At 37.9% G+C, this 23,715-nt stretch overlaps 1 protein-coding gene across 12 annotated transcripts in view; it reads left to right on the plus strand.

Annotated features, from left to right (window-relative positions):
- The window catches only part of CTNND2 (catenin delta 2), a 645,658-nt gene that overhangs the window by 477,267 nt on the left and 144,676 nt on the right, over positions 1-23,715 (plus strand). For all 12 annotated transcript variants that reach the window (XM_080578781.1, XM_080578780.1, XM_080578782.1 and 9 more), the window contains 2 exons: positions 1,047-1,179; positions 21,725-21,938. In XM_080578781.1, the coding sequence (XP_080434907.1) occupies positions 1,047-1,179; positions 21,725-21,938 (347 nt within the window). The remainder of the gene's footprint in view (positions 1-1,046; positions 1,180-21,724; positions 21,939-23,715) is intronic.

Here is a 23,715-nt window from a genome sequence, read left to right on the forward strand (position 1 = left end):
GAGAGCCCTATTCCTGTATTACATTCTATGTACAGCACTAGATGGAAGATGATGAAAAATATTTATCTGGCACAAAAATTAGCCCTTAAGAAGAAGGCATGTGGGAACTGGAGTATCTCGTGCAGAGTGGCTGCATGCGTGTCTGGCTTTTGGGACACAAAGCCCAAAGCCATTTCCATGACTCCTTTTACCCAGAGACTCAGAGAGGACAAATTACCTGCAGAGACAGACTGATGTTAAGTTCAGCTCTGGAAGCTGCAGAATGCCTGCTGGGGCTTGTTCAACACACTTGGGTTCAGTTGTTTCATTTGATGCTAATGGTGTGTCATGCTTCGTAGGATTAAAGGACAGTGCAAACACCGAGTCATTGTACTTGCCTATCTGCTTTAAGTTGGGTAGTGTTAATGAAGACTTAAAAGTAATCAGTTGTGTAACTGTATATTGTATAAGTGTAATATTTGTAAAATTATAGTATGTATTATACGATGTATAATACAAATTTTGTAATATAACATTAAGCATGGACCATATCTGGCAACAATAAACCAAAACACAAAATAGGTAATGACTTCCTATATAAGATAGCAATTTTTATTAAATAAAGATTGCAGTATGTAAAAAAGACTTTTTGACAAAATAACATTTCTTAGCAAACCATTTAAGAGTTCTGATTCTAGCACTCTATATTTGAATTTTAATAGAGACGGATGGTATAATGGTATAAGCGTGGATCTTCTTTCTGTTCTTATATTAAATTTTATCTAGCCTTTTTTACTTAAGGAACTTTAGCATTTAAAGATGTAATTCCATAAAGTTATTTACTCTAGCTATATCTAGCTTTATCTTCTTTTTTTTTTTTTTTTAGGGTAGTACAGTTTAGAATGAAAAAAATAGCTTAATATTTGATTGAATCGTCACTTTGAAAATAGCAGAAAATATCAAGATTTTGCCTAGACATGTATTTTGTCTTTCTGGCCAAACTGTCGCCACATTTATCCTCTAACAGCAGAATTTTTGCTGAATCTTTCATGTTTGTTTTCACACAGAGAGTTTGGATGGCGAGATCCAGAGCTTCCAGAAGTTATACAGATGTTACAGCATCAATTTCCCTCAGTACAGTCCAATGCTGCAGCCTACTTACAACACCTCTGTTTCGGAGACAATAAAATAAAAGCAGAGGTAAGACCTGTAATTATTTTATTTTCAACCGTGATGCTGTCTGCCTCTTATCCTCACCATTATTTATACGTATTTTAAAAACAGTTACAACAGAAACCTTGTATATGTGTCTGGACCAATTTTTTCAAGGTTTCACTTAAGTCACTTGTTACTGTTAGAGAAAGGAAGATTGCAGAAAATATTATTGTCCCTCATTTGGATAACTTTTTTGTGTTTGGTTATGAGTATTTTGATTGATTGCATACCATTTAAACACTATCAGTAGTTGTTTCTAAACAGCTAGTGGTATAGTCTTGATCCCACTGAAGCATTTCCTTAGGATTTTCATAGAGAGAACATTGAACACTAAGTATAAACACAAAAAAAAATGAAAAATAAACAAACTTACCCTGAATCAAAGCCTGCTTTAATGTACAATTGTGTGACTAGAGATTAATTTCACTGGGTTTGTAGCTTGACCTGTGATAGTTGTTCTATGATCTTGAAATTCAGTGCAGATTGTACCTAAAATGTAATTCAAAAGGCAATACAGACTTTGTTCTGTACCTGTAGCTGATCTGTACGTCTTGCTCGCTTGTTGCCTGTGGTTGATGGGACAAGTTCAGCTTTTGGCACAAGTTAAAACAGAACGAAGGCAGCACTGAGGGATCTGACAGACACACAGGAGTCAATTAAAATTGAACGAGTGAAGCTGTTAGCAGCCCCAGCTGCCTCTCTGGCCCTCTCAAAGATACTGCTAATCAGGAACACGTGGAGTGCACATAAATCCATGCCTGTACTGGCATCGCTTAGCCTGGTATAAAGGCAAACTGAGATCAAGATCTGCTATTACTTGCTGGTCTGGGCTGTGAAGTGATGCTGGCTTGCTAGCCCTCGTTACCCTCTCACTCAGCACACTGCACACCGTAGCAGCTTTCCCTTTGGGGATTTTTCATGCCGGGGAAATTCCCACGTGAGTAGGTAAGCATACGGTCTGTTGGCATTGGCAGAACTGCACTGGAGAGCTGCACTGTGTGCATACATCACCCCAAACATCTCAGAAATAATAATAATAAAAATATATGAATGTTAAAGAGAAGAAAAGAGAACTGTGTTAGAGGTACAGCTGAAAGTTTCACTGCACACTCTCCCTCTATTCTTTTCTCCATCCTTAGTTCACTAATTAGTTTCTCAGTAAAGGAATTGATCAGTCACTGAGAAAGGCAGTTAAATGATTAGAGCAATTTGTTCATTGTACAATCTGTGCTTCCTCCTGTTAGCCATAGATTGAGAGCTCTTAGGTAGCTATCACATTTGAGGGAAGAAAATGGTTTGATTTTTCTTGCTAACTATTCAGGGAAAAATCACCTAGCATGGGTCACATCGACAACAGCAAGTCTTCTGTTAGGACATCAGCCTTTGTAAGCTTTGGACTCGACCTGGGAGGGTGAGAGTTGTCCTGGGTGTGGCTGGGATGCAGTTAACTTTCCCTGCAGCAGCCCATACAGTGCTGTGCTCTGCACTTGTAGCTAGAGCAGCACTGGTATCACACCAGTGTTGTGTCTATTGCTGAGCAATACTGGCACCACATCAGGACTCTCTGTAACCCCCCAGAGCCAGCAGGCTGGTGCTGGGCAAGAGGTGGGGAGGGGAAATCACCAGGGCAGCTGACTTAAACCAACCAAAGGGATATTCCATACCATGTGGTATCACACTCAGCAATAAAAGATTGCCTTTTCCCTTTAGTTAAATTATTTCATTTTCCCTTAAAAATAATTTTACCTTAATAATTCCTTTTCCTTTAATTAAATTATCCTTATCTCAACCAGTGAATTGCTTTTTTTTCTTTTCTTTTCTTCTTCCCCTGCTTTTCTGAGGAGGGAGAGTGAGAGAATGGTTGTGGTGGAGTTCAGCTTCCTAGCAAGGTAAAACCACCACAGAGTAGAGCAACATCAAACAGGCTAACACAAGGCAGCTCTATGCAGTGCTTCTCTCAAAAAGGACAGCAGATGAAATGAGGATTTCCCACTTTATTTGTTATTATTCAGAGCTTTGATGTATTCCTCTCACCATAATAGGTAAACTGTCTTTGGAAACAAGCCAAAATACATATTTTTCTTCAACAGCTCACTGGAGAATATTCATTCAAACTTCTAGTACTGTGAATTTTTTAAGAAGACAAAATAAATATTGTATCATCAAATTTTCTAATGCCTTATGAAACTTTTTAAACTCTAGCATGGAATGCTACCAAACTATTTTATCTGTATCTATCTATCTATCTCCCCGTAGCTTTTAACCATAAGTACTTTTGTTTTATGCCATGATTCAGCCAAACACTTAAACATTTTGGGTGTGCTTCTTGGGATCAGGAGCTACTCAAAGGGATCGATAGCATGCCTAAGGTCTGCTTAGGTTCTCCACTGAAAAAGAATTTTTTGAGGAACCTTTTCTGTGAGGAGATCAAAATTCTGTCAATAAGGGGATGTTATACCAGATCTCAACCCCAAAGTTGGCCAGATTCGTACTAGGCTTTTGCCCAGCCAGAAGTACTTGAGTGGTTCTGCTAAACCTAATGGGACAAAGCACGTGCTAACTCTTAAGGATGTGTCTGAATTACAAGCTGAAAGAAGATGTTAGGTAATAGTTGTAGTTATAGCTCTAGTTGTGCCATCCATGATGACAGGGAAATGCACCAGCTCGGATGCAAGGTGGATAGAAAAGAAGCTCCAGGACACACCCTAATTTTTATTTTCCTTGCAGCCTATTTTTTTATTAGTAATTAAGAAAATCGTGAAGTCCAAATGTGAGCTTTGGATTACACAGCTGAAAAAATTCCAATTCTTTTGAAGCACAGAAAACTGTTTTCTTTCACCAAATACCAACATAGCAAGTAACTTGGACTCAGGAAAGAAAACTGCCTTGGTGGCCTTTCAAACTCTGGAGAAAGGCCAAACATAGGAACATGTAAATTAAGAAAACTGCTGGTGTTTCATACTCCTGACAGGCAGTGAGAGAAAGCAAATTAGCTGAATTCAGTAGTTAATATAAGTGTTGATGTGTAACATGGCCTTGAACGTCATCATGCACACACATGGAATGAATATTACTATGCAACAATTTAGACTGTGGTTGTGTGAAATTTGAAATGCAATGTAGTTGTTAAAGTTTCAACTCTGGAAGTTACCTGACAAAAAAATAGCATTCATTTACTTATCACTAATGAACATCAAATTGTCAATCTGTAATGAAAGTCTATTTTATCCTGTATTTCTGGAAATAACCGTTTTGAAATAAATTTACTATTATTTTAAGCATAATTTATGCTATATTGTCTACCAAAAAGGTGATTAATGATTTTTCATCAGAACTTGACTATTCTTTCATTCTTCCAGTTTTGTTTTTGTGTAGTGGTAAACTTGTCCTACTCTTAGGAGAGTTTAGTGATATGTTATAAAATTCATCCACATATACATGGTAGGTCTGAAGCCTTTATATTCCTTCTGAGTAGAATAGCATCAACTAAAATTTAGACAAATAGGAATGGAAAACAGCGGCTGTGACTATATGCATTTCTGATATGCTAACACCTTTTAGGGTTTTACTGATATGTTTTTCTGTTCTAAAATATTTTAATTTCTGTTGCCGAAATGTGGAAAACTATCCCTTGCTTTCTCTCTGTCATCACCAAGAAAAGGAAGTAGAAATGCTCTATAGAAGACAACCTTGAAAAAGAAATTCTGTCCAAAATACCAAGCATGGCTAGGGAAAAGAGCTTTTTCATCTAATCTTGATTGTGTTCTATATGTTAGGTGTTATTTCTAACCCACATGTTGATCTCAGGATTTCTTTTGGATTTGATGATATCTCTCTAACTGCATCTTTATTTCTGCATAAGCGTAAAAGCCCTGCTTGTTCTTTTATGCAGCAGTTCTCTCAGACCAATGAGATCTGCAAATGCCCTTCTGTAACTCAAAGGACTTTCAGACAAAGTTGATAACTGTTTATGTGAAGATGCGCCAGGCTGGCTACAGAGCTGTTGAAAGTAATTTATTTTTTCCAACACACACACACACACACGCAAACACCTTCTGGAAACTTCTGGAGTGAAATAGGTTTTAAATTTCATTTAGAATTTTCATTTTTCCCCTTCCAGCCCATGAACATGCTAGTACTATGTAAATGTGATACGCAGTCACACTTGGTAAAGGTGATGATGTTGTTGTTGCTTGAAGATGCTGCTGCTTTATTCTACTCAAAACAGTTCAGTCTTTATTTAAAAGCGTGATTGCAGCTGCTGGTCTCACCTGAAAGTTTTCCTCAAATGCTACTTCTGAATCTCCTTAACTGTTGCTGGCTGTAAGACGATCACTACAGCTGTTGTCAGTAGCATTTCTAATTCTCTACTCGTATGCCTTGTGCTTGGTGCTTAAGTGGTGCAACAGACTAGTATTACAGCAGAGTTGAAGAACATTGATTATTTTTGCTAATGTCCGATAGTTTTTCTTTTTTCAGAATAAAACACCAGTCCTAGCTGAAGATCTCACATATGTGAAAAGGGACATGGGTAGGGAGAAGGCTAAAGATTGTAAATATTCTGAGACAGCCCATTATAGATAGGCATCATAATTCTGAAAGTCAGAATTTCAGAATGCATTGGAGATTTATCACGTAAATTAGTCTTTCATTGATAACAGTGAAGAATGCGACTAGAATGCAAAAGGAAAGGAGGAAAGAGGTTTAGATCAGATATTTGAAGGCAAATGCAAAGCTATTAGGCAAAAGAGCACAAGAAGGGTCTTTCAGATTGCATTTTGTCCTTAGGAGAGGGCTTTTACACCAACAATGGTGAGATTGTGTGCAGCGCCAGAGTAGTTAGCCCTGGATGCCAGAAAGGAACAAACATGGGATATAGGAAAAGAGCAGCATTTTAGATTAGTCAGCAGAGAACATTTCTTTAAAAGAGCACATTCTATTAAACACAGGATTCATTCTTCTACAGCAATTTTTCTTCCTGTAATGACAGCTTACTCCTTTGTATGAGGTCGTCATATAAAAGGATTGAGTTGTGCAGTTTCACACGCCAACACCATTTCACTCTCATGGAACATGGCAACCTGCCGTCAGCTGCAAAGGTGTAACAGGTCACTCGGGGTTTTTGGCACCAATGTCTCCCTTCTGCAAGCTAGGAAATTAATTTTAGCCATCAAAGCCATAGCACTAGGAAGTCCTTATCTCAGGTAAATTGTGCAAAGATGCCAAGTAAAAGAGCACTAACTGCTGAACTGTCCTGCCTGCAGCCTTCCCTTGCATCCCTAATAAACCCTGGTGCAGTGGACAGTTTCCTGTTTATCTTGTATAGTCACTTCACAGTCTTAGAAGAAAAGTATCGATCCAGACGTTACTGCATGGAGTTCAAAAAATGAGTGATTGCATGCTGAAAGTGTTCATTTTCTCTTACTCAAAACCATGATTCACCTTCATTTGGTCATTAACTTTAAAAGTGTTTTTGCATCTTCTTCTATGAGTTCTTCAGAATATGCCCAGAACCTTTTCAACAAGGTCCCACTGTTCTTTCATATGTCATTCAGTGTGCATAGGCTATACTAAACTCAGTTGTCCTCATTATTTTTATAATGTTGCTGTTGATTATCATTTCTGAGAGCTTGATAAATACATATTTTCCTTTCTCATCCTCTACTCTGGTAAGTGCACAGTAGCCCATTTGATTGAAATGGAGGATGAATCACAGAACCACAGAATGGTTTGGGTTGGAAAGGACCTTAAAGATCACCCTGTTCCAACCCCCCTGCCATGGGCAGGGACACCTCCCACCAGACCAGGCTGCCCAAAGCCCCATCCAGCCTGGCCTTGAACACCTCCAGGGATGGGGCATCCACAGCTTCTCTGGGCAGCCTGTTCCCTCACCACCCTCGTGAACATAAACAGTATAAGAAAAACATCTCGTTATATAATGTTAGTTCAGCATCTTCCAGGATATATTTTCTTCTCTCCTTTTACTTCAGTAGTTCATGTAATTGCATTGTTGTAGTAACTTTGATATCACCCATAGTGCCACCAGACCCATGATGGTCAAGGATACTTATGTGCCTTTCTCTAGAAGGGCTTTGACCCGGGGAGTACATAACACATAGTTTGGGGTGATGGACAAGTGGTCCATGTGGTGTGACTTCTAGATCTGCTAGCTAATACTGTCAGAATTCCTTAGTCCGTAGTATTTGAAGGATCCTGTGGAGAGGTCAGAAGTACTCTCATCATCCTTGCCTTCCGATAATCTTCTTCTCCTGTCTTTCCTTTACTGTCTCTTTAGTTAAAGGCTGGAATTTGGCTTGTCCAGTTGTAATACTGTCAGGCTTCCATTAGAGACACTATATAAACTCCTTTAATCTCTTCCTGGAAGATGTTACAGACGTGGCATTTAATTTAAATGGAAGAAGTTTCTCATAGGTGATACTGAAAAGTAATGAGAAATTGCAGAGAGACTCTAAAACATTTGCTGCGAGTGCATTTCCATGCAAACAGTATTAGCATACTTTTAGAGAAGGTAGACTTCCCTGTTCAGCTTATTCATACTTCGATAACCATTATTTTCACGTTAAACATCAGTATGGGTAAAATCTCACAGTTTGAGGAATATTTCCCCAAATACTTTTGCAAGGTAACTTTTTTTTTTCTTGATGATTATTTATATGAAGAGGCACTTACGTACACGTTATTCCCCAAATAAGCACTGGTATGTTCATGCTTTTGCTTGCCTAAATTTGCATTACTGCAAGCAGTACTCTTGGGGCCTATCTCCCCATCATGCTGGATAGTCACTTTCTCCTATGCAAGTAAATGTCAAACAGTTCCTTACCAATACACTTTTTGTTTAGTTTTTACTGGTATGAATTGTCCTCACGAAGTAAAGAAACACCTAGTGAGGCACCCAGAAACAGTCTCTATATAAGAGTTTAAATTTTTTATTTTAGAATGCCTCAGTACTGATGATTTTACAGGACTTAACCTTCTGGTTCTTCCTGATCTCTAGTCTGTTTTCTAAAGAGTTTGTGAATAAATCCTGTGAGATCCTGTGTAGTTTTGTAGTATAGGTTGTTTGTTTGCTTTTGATTTTAACTGTAAATTAGTCATTAGCTTTTTTGGAATAGATTTTTTCAAGACATTCCAGTCCTGTGGTACCTTTTCATTCAAGGGTATGATTTTACATTAAAATACAGGTAGGTGTAAAGCCATGCACAACCACAGCATTACTAAGTCTCCTCTTCAGAGGTTTCAGCAGCTTTTAAATATACCCTTATGATTACTTCTTGTCCATTATATTCAAGATGTTTATTCTTTAGCATGAGGAGTGCCATCTTCTTTGGTATTGCCTTTTCAAGACTTATTTATCTTTCTGACTATTTTTGCAGTGAAGCTTTAGGTGGTACTTTGAGGGCTGTCTTTCAACCATCAGGGGCTATAATATTACAGTACTGGTGTGATGTACTGCGTACATCTTACATGAGAAGTAACTGCAAAGTGTAAAATAACTGACCTATAATTATTAAATGAGATTTGGTCAACTGGTGGTATAATAATAACAAAAAGAAACTGCAACAAGATCAATTAATTTGATCAGTTTGTGTATCTGTTATTTTAGCTTTCTCTAGCACAACAATATCTCAGTTTCAGCCTATCGTTTTGTCTTGTGCTGCAACACAAAAAAATAACATGTTTCTTTGTAGCAAGAGATAGGAAAGAAAGATAGGGAAAATATGAGAAAATGTCATAAATGATGAACAGATGAAGTAATACATGTATACCTGAGTATATCCGAAATAAATTGGTTTGTAGTGAAAGCGCATGACTAAGGCTCAAGCCCTGGGTTCATTTTTAGCCCTGTATTACCATAGGCTCTCCTGTAAAATGAGGATGATAATTTTATTCTACTTATTTTATTTTATTATTCTCAAGGGTGATAAGTTGGCAACAACCTGTCAATAAGGTACCTGTGCAGTTTCAGGTTGAAAAGTTTTGTGAGGGTTTTCCCACTTGGCTTGCTTTCTGGGTACTTTTGTGAAATATCCAAATGGTGCTGAAATGCCAAATCCTTCTCTTTGACACGAACGCCGGTGAGAGCAGAGGAGTGCCCTAGCTGAGCCGCAAGTGTGTGAGAGGCTTCTCCCATGCCTCTGTTTTAGTGCTTAGGTATGTCTTTCATGCATGGCAGCTTCAGGAGGTGGAAAGTTGCTCAAAGGAGGCAGCAGCGGTTTGTAGTCCATGTGGCGGGGCATGAAATCCTGAATCCTTACCAGCAGCAGGCTCTTGTATGGGGTACAAAATCCCTTCTGTCTCCCTTCTGCACAGGCTGGGAGGGGAGGATGTGAATGCATTTCTCTGATCAGTTTCAGAAGTTAATTTATGCACTATAGCTTTATGATATTTATCTCTTCTGACAGTAAAGTGCATGTCTTTGTTTTGTGCACAGTCTTTACATGCAATTAGACCAAGTACTAATGAGTATCACTGAGTGTTGTACTGCATGTACACAACCTGTACTTTCTGTACAGAGTGGCATTTTACACTCTAGGGTCCCTCAGCGATCATTTAACCACGGTTACTCTCAATTTCATTGTCAGGATATTGTGCCTGAATTATAATAATAATTTAAAATGTGCCTGGCATATTTCATTTGATACAACTGGGAAAATATTACAGTTGTTAAATAAACAAGTTAATGACAAGCCCCACCAGAGTAACATTTGGTTAAAACAGGAAATAGAAGAGTTAGAATGCAGACTGAAGACTGCTCTGCAAAATAGTAGCAGATCAGCGAGGATCAGTTCTCGTCTTTGTTCTCCTCTGCAGTGCTAAGGACCTTGAATAATGCTTTGGCTTTGTTTTGTTCACATTTAGAAATTGTTCCTTTGGCAAAATAGCCTCAACTGGGAATAAAGCATCAGTCCTGTGAAGTGACATGGCTTCAGAAATAAACAAACAAAAGTATACGATTTCATAAATGTAATTGAAAATCTAATTGTATTTAATTGCAGTTATTTTTTCTGAGTTAATGCTAGATAAGCAAAATTTAGGCACTTTGCATACTTCCTTCCTGTTTTCAGTCATTTTGCACAATTACATTGTTCTCATCTCTCAAAGAGGCTGGATCAAATGAATTTACAAAGTGACTGAAAACATTATTATTTTGCAAAATGATGGGCTTAATATTGAGAACATGTATCAGTATGTTTACCACTCACCCTGCTTTACACTACTTTCCTGTTTCTTCCCCAACCCCACCCCATTACTCCCCCTCCAGATAACAGCCAAATGGACAAAGTTTTGCCCGCTCTTCCCAGAATTACCTCTGAGATACGCTTTTCTATGATGCTAATAAGTAGTCAGTTTGCCTCTGCATAAGCAACCTTGTATAAAAGAATTTTAGGCAATAAATTCAATTAGCCAGAAAATTCAGATGTGAACATCTGGTGATAATGCTTTTCATGACATTAGGAGGAAAGAAAAAAAATCAGTATTGTGTGCACAAGATGAATGCCTTCATGCTACTTCTTACGGCATGCAGCAGGTGCAGAAAGAACATTGCGCTGTTTCTTGAACCTCTCTCATTGGCCTGGGAAAATTGTCCTGGTTGCATTTAAACATTTGTAAAAGCCCTGTCTTTTGTATTTGAAAATACAAGTCTGTAGGGAAGGAAAAGTAATACACACTGAAAGGCAGCGTCATTTGACATAAGTAATATGGTGTTTCCACATTTTGAATGGGCGCTAAATACATCTGCAGCTTTTTGAAGCAGCATAATGTTCTAGTGTACATTCCGTGGATTTCTTTCCATACATAACCCTTCTGCCAATTGCCTCTCTGATTTATGAGGCCAATGTATGAATGGGGGAGATTACTTTCCTGTTATAGAGCATACTTTTTTTATTACTGTTCTCATCACACAGCAAGCCAAGGTAAGACTTCGTACACACTGTGTATAAATAAAGGAGATCAATATCAATATCTGTAATTTGATGCTTTCTCAAGATACCTATAGTAAAAAGGTTGGCAGCAAAATGATTTCAATAAGGTGAATGTTAGTCCTGATAGAAAAGCTACACCAAATGGAGCATCTAATGTAAAGACCATCAGATGATCATCAAAATATTTTTGAAAATACAGAGATGGCTGTCACTTAGCTACTGAGAGCGGTTGCAGCAGAAGGCACCATTTTCTAGAGTCATGAGGATGCCTAAGGCTCTGAGATTAAAATGCCTACCTATCTATCCAGCCACTGCAAAAACCTGTTTGAAGACATTTGAATCAGAGAGTCTTTAGGTAATCTTGAAGTAAACTTACAGCAATGATGCTGAAGTTAGTCCTGCTGTTCTAGATTCACGCAGACATCGCTCAGAGAAGAGTTTGTCTCATGCTGCAAAGAAAATAAAAGCAAAAACAAGAGAAATAAAAGCAAGGTATAAAAATCATCCATTCAAAAGTCTGAAGCACTACTGTGCATTTTGTACTGATCATGGGCCTGATTCTTCCCTTCTCATCCCAGAAAAGTACTGCTTGAACGATAAAAGGCTGACATTTTTAAGGTCAGTATCTTGTACGGATCTCAGTTCAGGCAGAAGAGGAAATGCATTAGATCTGTGAGTTATTTGGAATACAGTAACTTATTTAGTTTCACAAAGAAGTTTGATTTCTTCCTGCATACTTATCTGCATAAAAATTAAGGATTTATAAATCTGGATAAAAATTAAGGATTGTAATACCTATTCTGAACCTTCTTTAACAGGTCTGATTCAGACCATTACATCTGAGCTGTTGCTGCCACTGTAGTTGCTGAAGAGCAGGTGGGAAATGCTGCTCACCAGTGTCACCAGCACTGCTGAATCTGGCTGGGTACTTCCCTAGACATATCGCAGATACACGGTTAACCAAGCAAAGCACTAAAGAAAGGGACATAATATGTACTCCAGACAGAAGTATTACAGGTTTGGGGTTTTCTTGTTGTTTGAAATTGCTATTTTGCTATTCTTATGTCCAGGACAACTGAAAAATTGCCACAATTCACAAACTTGTTTCCAAAGCTATATCATAGCAGAAGCACTGAGGTAGTCTACCATAAATGAAAGTAATGCCTAATACTATGGTATATGGGGCATCAGAAGAAAGTTGTGAGACATGGAAGAGAAAAGGAACTGGACCGAGACAAAGGAAAAAAAAATCAAACCTGTACAAGCACGTGTGAATGTATACCTAAAATTTTGAATATTGAACTATGAGCATTATGAAGTCTGTAAGACAAGACAGAGACAGATGCTTGTGCTGACTTTCACTCTGTTTATAATAGTAGTGTAAATGGGGAAGTGTAGAAAAGGTTATGTAGTGCAGCTTTGTATTGGAACTCTTGAATTACACATTGTAGTTGTAGCTGTGCCATAGCCTTCCTTTGTGACCTTAGGCAAATAATGTAATTTTACTTGCCCAAGTTTCTACGTATCAAGAGTTTTGGCAAACCTTTCTTACAAAGAGGCATGTTGAGAATGCATTAATTAGTTTTTGAGACAGTAACTATCCCCCAAATATTTTATCTAAGACAGAAAATTCTCATGTGACTAAGAGATTTTTTTGAAGATAAACACATCAGTTAAAATAAGATAATACTTCTTGTTTAAATTGCAGTAGAGAATGTCATGGGAGCAGAGGTCATCAGGTGGCAGTATGATACTTCATCTAATAACTGTAAATATATATTTTAATCTGAGAAGAAATGGTCTGTTGTTTATTCTGTGAGGCAAACTATCTGAGATAGCTACAGCATGCCTCAAATAAATATCTTTTTGAATTTTCAATTAGGGTTGAAATGTCAGATGTTTGTCCTTAAACACCAAAAAAAGAGGAATTGTCTGTGGTCTTATATGTGACCACTGTTCCATGATCATATTTGTGTTTACGTTGAATAAATCCCACTAGTAATATGCTGAACTGAATATAGTTAATTGCCACTTCACAAATTTTCATCTGCTGTTATGGTGATGTTCTCTGGTACTGTTGGTTAGAGTATTTGGACTACTGACCTACTTCATTTGTCTAAAGAACCTGATTTTTTTTTCAAAGAAAGAGTAGAGATTTAAGTATCATATTTATCTTCGCAAGGAATCTGGCCATAGGAGTAACGGGATGTTCTTAGGTGAAGTATATATGTTGATATATTTTTCCCAAGAATAAATGTAATCCTTCATACTCAAAAAGATGCTTAATTCTTTTTTAATACCACAGAGTAAATGATCCAAACCCTTGGCGTTAATCATCATTTTTCATTTAATTTCAGACAGTGCTAGATCACCGCCTGAGTAATGCCTGTGACTTTTGCATCCTAAATTAATATTGCTGTCGTATTATCTGTTGAATGCATGCAGCTGAACCTTCTTTAATATTGTGCCTTTTTCAACTGTTTCAAAACAGAGAGACCACAAATTTAAAGCAATTAATTTCAATACCTTCTGGGGGCTTCGGCTTGTTTGTATCTTCCCTAATATGTGTGTGTTTGAGTCACGCCCCCCAGTGATTCAAAAGCTGAAAAGCCTGGTTAATGCAAGTCATTATTGATCTGTTCATTTTAGGAGATGCTGCTTTGGAGAGAGGGCTTGAAAATTGTGTTCCTGATACCTTCGCATTCAAGCTAGGACTTTAGGTCAGCCCTGTGTATGCAGATAAGAGTATTACTTGGGTGATCCTATTAATACTTGATGTTTAGTTTTAGGATAGGATTCTTGCATGGGCCTACAAATTACTATTTTTAATGAGTATTTAGGTAAATTGCTTTACTATATGTAACTTGTATCTAGCCGTAGAGTTTTCTTAGTTGTAAAAAACAAAATCATGCTAAAACCTTGATTTATAATAGGCACAGCCTTCCTACTGAGGGTGAAAAACAAACTGCATCACAGTATAGAATACATTAAGGCTTACTGACTGAGGAGGCAGCACATTTATTCATACTTTTTCAGGGCAATTTTAGAGCATAATTTTGAGTCTTCTTCTGTCGGAACATGTTTTTGAGTCTATGTTGACCCCACATATAGATCCCAGGGTCTAAAGAGGTCACTTAAGAGAAACACAGGGAAAAACAAATGTATATTTGGTAACAGAATTAAATAACCACTCCCAGATGGAAAACTTCTGAGTATTGACCCTGTGCTTTGAGTCATGTGTCACATAACCATTTCCCCAAATAACAGTGTGATTTCTTCAAACACAGAAAAGAAGTTCCCCTCTTTTTCCGCATGCTGCAGTTTAGGATGTGGAGAACAGTTCTTATTCAACTTAAAGCAGAACATTGTATACGTACCAGTGGTTGAATTTATTTAAATTATGCCTGTTGGCAGCTTTATGTCACCATGGTGTCTGATCTAACTAGTCCTTAATGACAGTTCTGCAAAACTGTTCTTAAATGGGACCAAGATCCAAACCTTGATTTAGACTCCTTAAACAAATTAGACTTCTGAGCTAATGCAGCAATTTGCATAACATTCCACTCTATTTTAAGCTGAAATTGCTCAGCACTTTTTAAAACCTGCAGCAAATTGCTTTGCTAACGAGACTAAATTACTCTATGATGTTACAGGTAAATTGCTCTGTAATAAATCTCACGTGCGTTTGCAATGTAAGGACTTTGCATTGTCTACCTGCTGCTCCATAGGCATTTCAAAAGAAATAGTGAAGAAGAATTATAGTTTGAACCGATACTTTTATCTTAAGAGAATTATTGTCCTGAATATTATTCCCCTATCCTATTTTGATGGAGATTTTTCTCCCATTCAAACCCATTTTAATTTTTAGGAATCAGCTTTTGGAGGGGTCTTAACAGTTACCAGTGAGGCTGCACACCTTCCAAACCCTTCTCCAAAAAAAAAAAAAATTAAAATACAGTGTTTTTTCTTCTTAGATGAAAGTTGTTTTAATAATGTAAACAAAAGATAAGTAATGGAAAGTTCTCATGGAAAGGATTTGGGATTGCAATATAAAAATCTAGATATGTAATAATGTTATAGATACTGTGTACAACTGGTCAGTGTGGCCAAGCTGCTGTGTGGGCATTGGCCTCTTGGACTGGCCTGTAGCACTGGTCTGTATGGAGGCACCAGTGTGCTAAACTGGTTGTATGTAGTCAAGGAATGTCTCATAAACACTGCGCTGCCTGTCATTGTCAAAATGCCTTTGGCATTTGGTTCTGCCTTTCCTCATCCATGGAGCAGAATTGCTGGGAATCCATTTGTGTATGAAATCATAAGCACTTATTTTGCTGGTTGGAAAACCCCTTCCAGTATCTAAATACATTAAAACCAATGATTACTATAAATTTCAAGAACTAGTCTTCAGATGAATTGTCCTTTTAATTTGGGGTCTATTGGATATATACCATTACCAGTGCTAACAGTCAATTATTTTCCAATTGCTGCATACATAACACAGTGGCAAAGAAATAATTTTATACGTTTAAACACTTACACTTTGACATATTGAAACGTGCTTTCTTAATAATGGAAATGTCACTGTGTAAGTCGTGGATGATGTGTGTTATGTCAATTAAGCTGACAATTAATATCTGTGATGTCTCAAAAGGCTTGACTGTTAGATTTTTTTTTAACTTCCTTTGGATGAAGAGTTACTCTAATTGTTAAAAAGAATGTTGAAAGTGAATATTTAGCTATGAATTAATCTTTGCATTAAGACTGTGGTGATCGTAATGGCTGAACACTTAACATCTTGTTGGAAATAGAAGATTGTATTATTTTAGAAACACTTTTTTTTGTCAGCTATTCTTAATCCATCTCTGTTTCCATTATATTTTACTTTGTGAAGCATGGTAGTTAGAATTCAATACAGAAGAGAATGTTCAAATTATATCAACTGGCAACATTTGAACAATATCTCAGATGCCCACTTGCTAAGTATAAATAGAAGAGGAAGGGTGTTTTGATTTCTACCACAGCAATATTTTTAGGCTGTTGGAATGCTTCGTTACCTAACAGTCTTTGGCTAAACCGGTTAAAAATTGAAGTTTTACTTTTCTTTCCTTTTTATGTCTCTAGCTCTGATTGTTACAGCTTTCTAATGGATGGAAGAGGCAATTTCCATTATGCAACAACTGAGAGAGAGTCTTTTCCTTCTCTTCTTTACTGCTGGGAGGAATAGAATAATTTTTATTTCAGCATTCGTTGGAGTTCAGAACAGTAGTAATAGTGAAGACACCTAATTCCTATTTGCTTTGACTTTGCTTCTGCCATAAGCAACAACCAAATGTGAGGACTGTTTTTCTGATACTTTGATACATGGAAAGATGACTCACCTTTATTGTGTTCACATTTGAAAAGTTATCTCTCCTTTTAAGTAGGAGAAATAATACTTTTGATTGTAAGTCAAAGCAGGCATTCTGCTCGAGCTGACAGTCATGGTTATCCTCGCTTTTAGGGCAAACCTTCCTCTTCCCCAGGGAAGCAAGCCAGTAGAGTTTTCACATCCAATTGTTAGACTTTAAATAGAGAGCCTGGAGGAACAGCATGGCTTCTGTGCTGAATCAGTGACAGGTAGCATGTTTTGTCAATTAAGGTCATGGACTGTAATACCGTTACTGCTTACACTTGACAATAATTCAGTTTCAAGCTGTGTTACGATTTGTACAAGCTTCAGCATGTATTTATCATGAAAAATAACAGGGAAATTAAGAAGGCTGCAAAATATCCTACAATACTTACACTTTTTTTTTTTTTTTTTGCTTTTCCCTTGGGGATCTCATGTTCATAAATTGTCCTTCTGACAGTTTTTAGAGCACAGAAAGTATTCTTTGACCAGAGCACTCTCAAAAAGAGTAAAGGCAATATTTAACCAGTGTAAAGCAGAGCAAGAAGATACCGAAAGCTGTAGATCCAGTCATCTTTCCCAAAGGGAACTAAATATACCTAGGAAGAAGTCCCTGGGTATTTTTTGAATGTAGCTCTGTATTTGATCCACAGACTCCAGTATATCTTTTGTATAAGGGTAGTGCTTGAGTGCCGCCTGAACTACCTACCTCCTGGCTGTGTTAGTAGTGTTCCAAGTCATTGGGACCAAACTCCACCTGCTGCTGGGAAACGGAGCAGGAGACGTTATGGTGTTGCATCAGAAGGTAGACACTTCTCCTTTAGACTAGGTTAAGGAGCCAGGTGGTGATTTCTCTTGTCAGCAAACATGTAAGGCTGAACATGGAGCACAGGTAAAATTTCGGGCATACTACAGTATATACTAACCTAAATTACATACTTACCACTTAGAAAGCTCTGGTTGAATGTCTCCAAGCCTTTGAGTGGTTTCTTTGGTCATCAGCCAGTGACCTTAGACCTGGTCTTTGGTACTGTCTCCTGTTCTGCAGGGTTTGCAAATGAGAGCGTGGTTTATTACCGTTCCTGTCTCACCTCTGTTTTTATGCTGGACAGCCATTAACCAGATGTCCTCACAAAACAGGTGTCTTTGCATTCCAGGTATCTACATATCCTTCATGTCCTACTATTTTCTTTCCACAAATCCATGCAATCTTTTATATCAAATTAGAAAAGCTATCAAATAATTCATATGCTAAAATCGTACATTAATCAAGTATATCAGTATTGATTCAGACATATTTTAGTACTTCTTGTCTGATCCTCTTGTCGGGTTAAAAAATGGACAATATATTCAAGGGAGAATGAACTTTTATAAGAGTGGCTGAACTTAGATGTGCTGCAGAACCAGACAGTAATTCTTCTGAATTCAGAAGTGACTGTTCTGGAATTGACCTGTGTGACAACAGAGTTTGTCTCCTGTATTCCCTGATAACTTGGTACTATGCTGATTATTTGCTTATCGTAGGCGAGCAGTCTTTGGTATATTTTTTCTTTTCCTCTAGATGTAGCGAGGCAGTAGCTACTAATGTGTCAATAAGTACTGCATTAAGAAACGTTCTCTCTGTATAGTCAGGAGAGAGGCAGAAGTACCTATCAAAATTCTCCGGAGGAGTGGGATTTGATGCCCCACTGGGGTAAATTGCTGCTTATCCACCCATCCGAGTATTCTTGGCAAAGACATCTGGCAGTAGCTCTGTTGAGCTCACAGGAGCCATGACAACTTAGCTCCACCGAGAATCTGCCCAAAGAGACTCAGTAAGTCAGAATTACTCTCCTCCAGACTGCAGCTGTAACTCCATAAAGGACCTGAAGAAATAATTTAATTTTCTTTGCCTCAGTTTCTGTAAGCATGAACAGGTTCTGGTAACATTCATCACTCTCATGATTTGTGAGTAGTAGTTAAACATGTTGGAGAATATAGTATTAGTCAGCTATATCATATATGATGGAAATACAAAGATGTGGTGGGATTTCTAGGGAATAACTGGCAGTTGGAAAAGCAAAAGCAAAGCAACAGAGTAGTCCAGGTAGAGAACAGCATCAATAACTGAGCTCCCAGTTGTGAGGAGTGAGCTCTATTGCTGCATGCACGACGTAGCTACTTTGCCAAGTACCTGAGCTTGGAAATTCAAGGAAAGTTTGCAAAATAAAGATTGTCTTTCCCACGTACCGGTGGGTTTCTTCTAAAGTACAATTTGAGAAAATTTGTCAGGTTAGGTGAAGTGTTATATATCATCAGTTTCATTTCTGTTGTATTACTTTTTTTTTTCCTGACAGATATGCATTTTAGATGAATATTTAATTCCCTTGCTTTTAAGAAACTATCCTTGAATCACTTCAGTCCACTGAGAACTTCAGGTTTTGTCAAAGTATGAGTTGCATGAGCTGAATACAACTGGGCTGTGCGTTACCACGGCTGAAAAGGGATGGTACAACTCAGAAATACCATCTATATGTGGCAGAAGCAGACATTTTCACTTCAAAAGGAGTAGAGGACAGAAAAACCTGTCACTTGGCTGGTCACTAGGAGATGTAAAACGGCTTTCACCTTGGGACCAGGGCAGGGACCAGGCACTGGTGTCCTCTGTGTCTAAGAGGAAGAGTAGGGAAAACAGCACAGGCACAGCTTGCTGCTGAGCAGTGGCTGAGCCTTTTCCTGCTTCAGATACGTTATAGCAGACAGAATGATTTTTGCTCTGTAGTTACTATTTTTTCTCATTCCTCTCATCATACATAATCTTTCTTTTTTTTTCACCCATGAATCAATTAAAATATTCATTCAACATATTGTGCTTTAAAAATATGAAACACAAAGATCAGCAGGCATGTTTTCATTCTGTCGTTCCTGATATTACTCATCATACCAGAACAACTTGTATATTTCTCAACGGCATTTTTTTTTCCATCAGATGTTGTCTCTTTTCAGAGGTAGAAGTCTAAAGCTCAGTGGTTGGTTCACCTTTTGTAGTACTGATGCATAGATTTTTGTTTCTGGACTGTTTCAGTAAATGTCATCTATTTCGTCATGTAGGTGGCTCTTCATGTGGTTTGCTTGGGTTTGAAAATCTGGTTAAGTAGGGAAGCAAACGTATTTTAATCCAAACATTAAATGTTGGTGGATTGTAAAAACAAGCAAACAAACAACACCCCAGTTCCCTCTGCCCCCATCCAAACTCCCCCCAGATAGATGTGGTTAATTAAGCCCGGCTTGGACAGGAGCAACTGGTTCCGTTGCAAGTCATCCTATTAACAGTGGTAAGGGTGTGATCTGTGAGATGCACCGCAGCACATTTTCTCTTTGGTCTATTTTCCTGGTTTCTGAACTGAAGGATGTCACTGTCTGAGCAGGGGAAGCACGGGCTCCTAAACAGATCAGTGCAGTGTTATGCCTGCAGCTGATAGATCGTACTGATGTCCATTCCCAGTGCTGCACTCCCCGTGTGGAGCTGGTTGCTGCAGCCTTCCTAGTGACCGGAATACTGCTCGGAGGGTTGGACATGATAAAATGACTACTTAAGGGAAGATGTTTTAGTTCATCTTTAAATAGTAGCTATCGCTTTGGTGATTAGCCCAAAGCTGTATTGTAAATGTATACACGTTATAACAATTTAATACGGTAACATCTCAGTATATATGCTTTTTAAGCATGAAACTGCTCTATTACTGGGTCTTTCTATTATTTATTATAGAAATTGGAATATGCCAGATAAGCTGGTAGAAGAAAAGAGAGAGCTTCTATTTGATCAGTGGGTAATTTTGTATAGCTCAATTTTGGAAACTCAAAGTCTGAATCATTTTTCCATTTATATTTGCAGTGAAGTTTGTGTTAGGTGTATGAAATGCCATATATCAGTTATACTTCAATATTTTGAAGTTAGCAGATAGAGTATGAATTTCTAATAAATTTTAATGTGGTTTGTTTAACCTTTTCCTTCTCTCAAGCCTCACCCCTGCAGACAACCCCAAGAACACTTACACATTCAACAACTGCAAAAAAATTTCAAAACTTTGTCATCATAAACTTTGATTCTAAAAAAGCCTCACCTTTCTCTGCAGTTTTGAAAATACTCTATAGCTGCCTCCTTTATAATGTCTTAGGCAGAATATTACTAGAGGTAGTTAGATGGCCAGGTAAGATGCCTGGCTTGCTTTGAGCCTTCAGCAACAACCCACGCAGTGAGAAAATTTTTGACAGATGTCTGTCTAACTTGCTTGAACTTAGTACCCCTTGGATCTTAGTTACAAATCAGTCTGGTTTCTTAAAACTAGGTCCAAGATTGATTGTTATTTTTAGAGCAGGTAGTACCAGAGTACCCTCAAGCTGGATTTGCTGCAAAATATTTTGTAATAACCTGTTCTTGATATTCTTGACATCCTTGATCATTCGCTTTAAATATTTTTGTTCTTCCTGTAGAATGATATTTTATATCAGATATTGCATTAGAAACTTATTTCATAGGCCACCTTAGGAATGAATAAAACTTCTTCTCTTACATCACTGAAGGGTTACCCTCAAACTTAATAAAATGAACTTTCCATGATTTGTCCATCATCCTAGTCTTTATGTTTCTGCAGACTTCCTCATTTTTGCCTTCCAACTTCACTTGTAAGACTTTTTTTCCCAGTTTTGTTGGTATAATATCCTTACAGGTACTATAGTAGCTGCGGACATTCCAACTAATTAAATGCAGAAGGAGGTACTCCTAATAACGTTATTGAGTTCAGTTTTTTTTTTTTTTTAAATTTGCAGTAGTCTTGTGGTCTTTTCCTACAGTGCATATTCTCTTTAACTTGTGACGTGTTGCACTCTGAAGCAGATGATGTTGCTCCACCACAAGAGAAACCCTTGCCAAGGCAAACCTTGCTGGACCTTGAGAAATCTTGCTGAGGCAACACTGTTGGCTAAATTTTGGCAGTTTTTTCAGAGGTTCAGGTTTGTCATTGTATGGTTATATTGCCACAGAAAAAATAATACGAGGATTCAAATGGGTGTAACACAGCGGCTTTGCAAGGCTGCCGTCATACCTTTACTGGAACATAGCCTGCATAAACCACACCTTAATTAAATGGGGGTAACATACATAATGCTGGTCTTTATTCCCTAATGTTATGGTTATCACTTTGGCCTGTTTCAGATAAGAAGACAAGGCGGAATACAATTACTGGTGGACCTATTGGACCATCGGATGACAGAAGTCCACCGTAGTGCCTGTGGAGCTTTGAGAAACTTGGTATATGGGAAGGCAAATGATGACAACAAAATTGCTCTGAAAAACTGTGGTGGTATCCCAGCATTAGTACGGTTACTCCGCAAGACTACAGATTTGGAAATCAGAGAACTGGTCACAGGTTTGAATCTTTCGATATTTTTTGTTCAAACTCTATGCAGGCCCTACAAGCACAGGTCTGTGGTGTGTGTCAGTAGCTCCATCAGTAACTTTTTATTTCATTACCATCTTCTGTGCTGTAACACAACACTTTAAAGACTCCTGGATGTGTGTAACATATGAATAGCTTTATTTGATATTATGCAGTCTGTTTCCTGTTACAGCTCCTGCTTTTTTTCTTCTCAGTTAGCCATGAATGTTCTTGCAGGAGGTGTTTCATGTATAGACGTGGGGTTGTGGGGCAGAATCCTACCATCAGCTGTGCTCTGCTCCCCATCCAGTCTGGTGTATGGCTGCCCATGAAGAAGTCAGAATTTACTGAATTTTCTTAGACACTATTAATAATTTCTTTTATACTTTATATACTGGGAAGGATGGTTTTGTTGTTGTTGCTTTTGAATTTTCACATGGTTTTGAAAGGAAAGTGGAAAAGCATGCTGGAGAGATGGACAGCATCCTCTTCTGAAGCTTTTTTTTTTTCTGAAATTTGGTATCATGCTATGTGATGTATGTTAGACATAGGATGTTCAGGTAGTGGTAAATTTTTTGTTTCACTAGAGTAAAATCCAGTATTTTTAAGGTTGCTCAAGCTTTTTCCCTTATGAAATTCAGGTTTGTTTTTTACAGAAATACAGAAATGCTTTCAAACAGTACCAATCTGACACATTTGGAGATACCTTCCCCTTAATCTATCCTATTTAATATGCAAAAGAGAAGATGGATGGCTTTTTTGAGTTTTTCGATTTCTGATTTCATTCTATTTGATTGCTAATGTCAATGTGGTAATTAATGCTACAAATAAAAAATCTTAAGATCTTTTCATCATCCCATTTTACAATGCCTGAATTTCTATTATGATTTTCTTACTACAATATGTGAAGAAAGTTCTCATTTCTATCATAGAAGTGTCAGGGTACACAGCATCACCTGTGCTTCTGCAGAAATTATTTAACCTGGTGGGTCAGGCCTCATTTAGGACACAATTGATAAGATTTCCATCCTTCAGTTGGCTCCTGATTCCTTCCTTGAGGGTGTCTGAATAAACTCCATGGTGCTTATTAAATGTAGATTTTTATATTCGATTTTGCTTCTTGGTTACAACACCTATCACCTTGTACTCGTTAGGCAGGATTAATGGTGCAGAGATGCTGGGTTGCACAAGCTCTGATGGTGCCTCCTGCAGAGTGACAGAATTACTGACAGATCTAATAAAGTGTAACCACTGCTTCAGATTCAACATACTTGTTTGTCTCTTGGTTATGTTGTCTATGCCCCGACTCTAGGGAACATTCTGTTCTTTTATTCTGAGAAGTAAGTGGCAAACTGCTAATGAACATCAGCAGTAGACTTCAGCAGTTTCAGTAGCAGCTTCCATGTTGTCTGTAGACAGAACACATAATGTCATCAGGTCATTCAAAGAAAAGATAATAGGCTACAGTTTACATTCCTTCCATTGCACAGTATGGTGTTAAATTTTTCTGAATTCCCACAGAAAGGATGTGTGTGCTGCATGCCCTCAAGCTGTTACTGCTGAGAAGTTTAGGTGCCAGCCATCAGTGGTAGGAACCAGCCTGTGTATGGTTAGATGCGGCTAACGGGGACAGTAAGCATCAGGAGAGCTGGACGTCTATGGAAGGCATGCAGAGAGAGGTGACTGAGGAATGGAATGAGAGTTATTGGTAGCTCAGGATTTTATTCCTGGGCCAGCTTTTGTGTTGTGTTTTTGTTTTGTTTTTATT

The sequence above is a fragment of the Anser brachyrhynchus genome (genome assembly GCF_964034855.1).
Source record: "Anser brachyrhynchus genome assembly, chromosome: 2".
Classification (NCBI taxonomy): Eukaryota; Metazoa; Chordata; class Aves; order Anseriformes; family Anatidae; genus Anser; species Anser brachyrhynchus.